Here is a 4781-nt window from a genome sequence, read left to right on the forward strand (position 1 = left end):
AACCAAAGTTATAATTTCCATAGTAAGACCTCATAAAAGGAGGGAAAATATACATCGGAGTGAGTAGTAGGAGAATGTCTCAATATTACAGAACACAGAAGAGCCAAGCAACTGTATGAGCTAACCAACCGCCTAGGTGGGTGGGAAAAGAGAGCCTAGGCTTACAACTAACGCCACAATGAGCAAAGTGCTATTAAAATTTAACCTCTACACATCGGGTTATTGCGTTCGCAGCCTGCTGTTCTCCGCAGTTCTCACCTGGAAGAAGTATGGATGAGCCTGCAAACAATCAATTTTCAGAAATTAGGAAATCTCTGTCAGACCTGTACAAAAACTTTGCCATACTAAGAGTTAGAACATTTGACTGATGAGTTCTATTTGTGTAACCAGTGGTTTGCAACTAAGTATATGTTATGTATTACAGGTTGCTTGATACAAACTCGCCAATTACATGGCTTCATAAAACCCAAACAAATCAAGTTACACTAAGTCCAAGCTGATGAACCTACCTTTTGAACGAGGCACTGACTTTTATGGTAGATTAGACAAGTTCAAATTTCTGTAATTCTTTTTTTACGAAACGCAAAAAATATTGAACTCTAGAGGTGGTAATAGTAATTGAATGTCAGAGATGGTGGCAGGCTGTATTTCTAGGGTCGGAAAATTAACCAGGGGGACAAAGATGCACCCTAAACCAAACAGAAAAGAAATTGATGAAGAAACTATTAACCGGAACAACGTGATAAATGAGAACACACAGCTTAACTCAAATAGAAGAGATGTTGATAAGTACCATTGCTTCTCTTGCAGTGAGCCTATCTTGATGGTCGTATCGAAGAAGCTTATCCAGAAAATCAATGGCCTATGCGTAGAGAAGACAACCATAAATGAATAGTCACAACGTAAATATAAACAAGAAACTTATTGTAGTAGTCCATTGACTCAAGAACATAACTGACCTCAGGGGATACAAGATGCTGGTTATCACCATTGATAAATCTTGACCATGGCTTACGGCTATGCCTGCATTATAAACCATGGGAAGACAAGTTTTATACAACCATGCCTAGTCTTGGGAACAGATAAATGATCATAGCAGATAAATGATCGAAAAGCATATTCATGCCTAGTCTTGGGAACAGATTGTTCATATCGTGATGAAAACATACATTCTTTGAAAATCGTTTTCACAATTTCTGCAACTATGCTAGGGCTATGTTTCCTCTAATTTATGCAAGTACAGAGTTATGGAGCCATGAAGATGTTGAAATATGACATAAATTGAAGTTGATTGGGTCGGTTTAGAAATAACAGAATTTACAACAGGTTGTTTTCATACAACTAATAATTATAATTAAAGAAACAGCAAAAACTCGATCATTTCCAATAACCGATGAATCCTCTTCAATAACACAAATAAAAAAATTAATCATGCTGCATTAATTTGACTATAAAATTCAACTATTCGATTTGTCATAGACATTTGATCTTGAATACTAGAGTTTCTTTGAAGCAATAAGTCCATGAGAGAGAGAGAGAGAGAGAGAGACCTTCCAACAAGGGCTTCAAGTTGTGGATCAAGAATCAGTTGATATTTGTTCAGATACGCATTCAACTCATCTGTCCCCAAAACCTGAGTAATATTCGTTATTCATCATAAATAAAGTGGAGGCAAAGGTGGCAATGAAAGTTAAAATAACCAACCAATATGGAAAAAAAGATGAACAAGTACCTTGGCAATTTTGACAAGCTGGTCATGATTGTCGTGACCATAGAAGAATGGTTCCTTCCGAAAAATCTGCAAGAAAAGAAAAGGGCCTTGAGCAAGCTCATTTCGTCAAAGCCATTTTTTACACCATTTGCATGACCATGAAAAAGAGACCAGACTTTAGTAAGGCTTTTGTAGTCCCAATCCTCACCATTCCAGCAAACATACAACCCAGGCTCCACATATCCAAGGAATAGTCATAGTCTTGTAAATCTACAAGAAGTTCCGGTCCTTTGAAATACCTGACAATAATATCAGCAAAATCTATCAATTTAACTTCAAGACGAATTAAGTGATAGTCAGTAAATCAAAAAAGAGTCCACTTACCTAGATGCTACTCGAACATTGTACTCTTTTCCAGGATGGTAGAATTCAGCAAGACCCCAATCAATCAAACGAAGTTTTCGCAGTTCATGGTCAATCATAACATTGTGAGGCTTTACATCTCTATGCATTATGCCTTGAGAATGGCAGTAATCCAATGCCTGCACTTAGAATGCTCAAATCAGAAGCAAGATAAAGACATTAAAACACAAATACTACAACCTTCACAGCCAAGACATGAAGGAATTTGAATGCATATGGGAAATTCACAACATAAGGCAGGACTGAAGCTTATCTGTTTTAGTAACAATCCCATTATGAACATTTTAGGACCACATACTTTGATCGTTCTTTTTTTTTTAAAAAAAAAAAAAAACTACAAACATACCCATTTGCTCATGTATAAGTACGCATATTTTTGGCCATGCCACTGGCTAAAGTACGCTTGAAAATTGGAAACAGCGGGGGGAAAAAAGAAGAGAGAGACAAATAGAGAAGAACATGAAGAAGTATTATACTCGAAGCTCAGGGCACATTGTCATAGGAAGAATAGAAAATCTAAACTATAATGCATTATGATATGACTTCGCAAGCAGAATAATTTAAGGAATAATAGCTTAAATGGATATCATTTATCATTGTATGCTTTTCTAAAAAATAACTATGCTACTTTTCTTTTTCTGTTAGCATTTCAAGCTCACAAATTCTAAGAGGAAAGAAGAAAAGAAGGGGAATTTAGACAAGCATATCAAGAAGTGGTAAGACATATGAAAATACCTTCAAAAGCTCATATATATAGTAGCGAATGTCATAATCGGTCAGCGTAGGGTACAAAATTTTGAAATCTGTACTGTTCACATATTCAAAGATTAAGCTAGGAGTTTTTGAGTGCTGATCTCGGACAATATCCAGCAGTTTCACAACATTTGGGCCACCACAAAGATTCTGTAATATTTTTATCTCCCTCTTTATCTGTATTAACACATGATAACCATATTAGAGCAAGTGACATCAAATTAAAGGAAAACTGGTTGACAGCAGTACTGCAGTAAAAATAAATTACTTTAGTGTATGCATACATGCCATTCATGTATGGCACACATGAAAGATGCAGAATTGGATTTTGATCTATGAAAAGACTGATGTATAGTCATGAAGAAGAAATCCTATAAAAAATAAAATTGCCAAGATAGATCTAAATATAACAAGGATGTACATATACGGAAAAATCAATTTTCCCCTAAACTTGCCATGTTGTATCAATTAATACTCCTACATTTAATTTCATCAAATAGCACCCCAAACTTAGGTACGGGTTGCAATCCTAACCCTAAACTTATGGACACTTACCTAGATGCTACTCGAACATTGTACTCTTTTCCAGGATGGTAGAATTCAGCAAGACCCCAATCAATCAAACGAAGTTTTCGCAGTTCATGGTCAATCATAACATTGTGAGGCTTTACATCTCTATGCATTATGCCTTGAGAATGGCAGTAATCCAATGCCTGCACTTAGAATGCTCAAATCAGAAGCAAGATAAAGACATTAAAACACAAATACTACAACCTTCACAGCCAAGACATGAAGGAATTTGAATGCATATGGAAAATTCACAACATAAGGCAGGACTGAAGCTTATCTGTTTTAGTAACAATCCCATTATGAACATTTTAGGACCACATACTTTGATCGTTCTTTTTTTTTTAAAAAAAAAAAAAAACTACAAACATACCCATTTGCTCATGTATAAGTACGCATATTTTTGGCCATGCCACTGGCTAAAGTACGCTTGAAAATTGGAAACAGCGGGGGGAAAAAAGAAGAGAGAGACAAATAGAGAAGAACATGAAGAAGTATTATACTCGAAGCTCAGGGCACATTGTCATAGGAAGAATAGAAAATCTAAACTATAATGCATTATGATATGACTTCGCAAGCAGAATAATTTAAGGAATAATAGCTTAAATGGATATCATTTATCATTGTATGCTTTTCTAAAAAATAACTATGCTACTTTTCTTTTTCTGTTAGCATTTCAAGCTCACAAATTCTAAGAGGAAAGAAGAAAAGAAGGGGAATTTAGACAAGCATATCAAGAAGTGGTAAGACATATGAAAATACCTTCAAAAGCTCATATATATAGTAGCGAATGTCATAATCGGTCAGCGTAGGGTACAAAATTTTGAAATCTGTACTGTTCACATATTCAAAGATTAAGCTAGGAGTTTTTGAGTGCTGATCTCGGACAATATCCAGCAGTTTCACAACATTTGGGCCACCACAAAGATTCTGTAATATTTTTATCTCCCTCTTTATCTGTATTAACACATGATAACCATATTAGAGCAAGTGACATCAAATTAAAGGAAAACTGGTTGACAGCAGTACTGCAGTAAAAATAAATTACTTTAGTGTATGCATACATGCCATTCATGTATGGCACACATGAAAGATGCAGAATTGGATTTTGATCTATGAAAAGACTGATGTATAGTCATGAAGAAGAAATCCTATAAAAAAAAAAATTGCCAAGATAGATCTAAATATAACAAGGATGTACATATACGGAAAAATCAATTTTCCCCTAAACTTGCCATGTTGTATCAATTAATACTCCTACATTTAATTTCATCAAATAGCACCCCAAACTTAGGTACGGGTTGCAATCCTAACCCTAAACTTATGG

General features: G+C 35.2%; 1 protein-coding gene across 1 annotated transcript; it reads right to left on the reverse strand.

Annotated features, from left to right (window-relative positions):
* LOC111785096 (casein kinase II subunit alpha-2-like) lies at positions 1 to 4529 on the reverse strand. Its single transcript, XM_023665572.1, has 11 exons — positions 4503 to 4529; positions 4217 to 4411; positions 3443 to 3600; positions 2870 to 3068; positions 2096 to 2253; positions 1920 to 2010; positions 1733 to 1798; positions 1551 to 1633; positions 960 to 1023; positions 794 to 862; positions 1 to 279 (listed from the first exon to the last, which is right to left on the reverse strand). Exons 1-11 carry the CDS (start codon positions 4527 to 4529, stop codon positions 220 to 222), a joined length of 1170 nt encoding a protein of 389 aa, XP_023521340.1. The 3' UTR covers positions 1 to 219.
* Between the last annotated feature and the right edge of the window lie 252 nt (positions 4530 to 4781).

Source organism: Cucurbita pepo, unplaced genomic scaffold (assembly GCF_002806865.2).
Source record: "Cucurbita pepo subsp. pepo cultivar mu-cu-16 unplaced genomic scaffold, ASM280686v2 Cp4.1_scaffold000367, whole genome shotgun sequence".
NCBI classification, from domain to species: domain Eukaryota; kingdom Viridiplantae; phylum Streptophyta; class Magnoliopsida; order Cucurbitales; family Cucurbitaceae; genus Cucurbita; species Cucurbita pepo.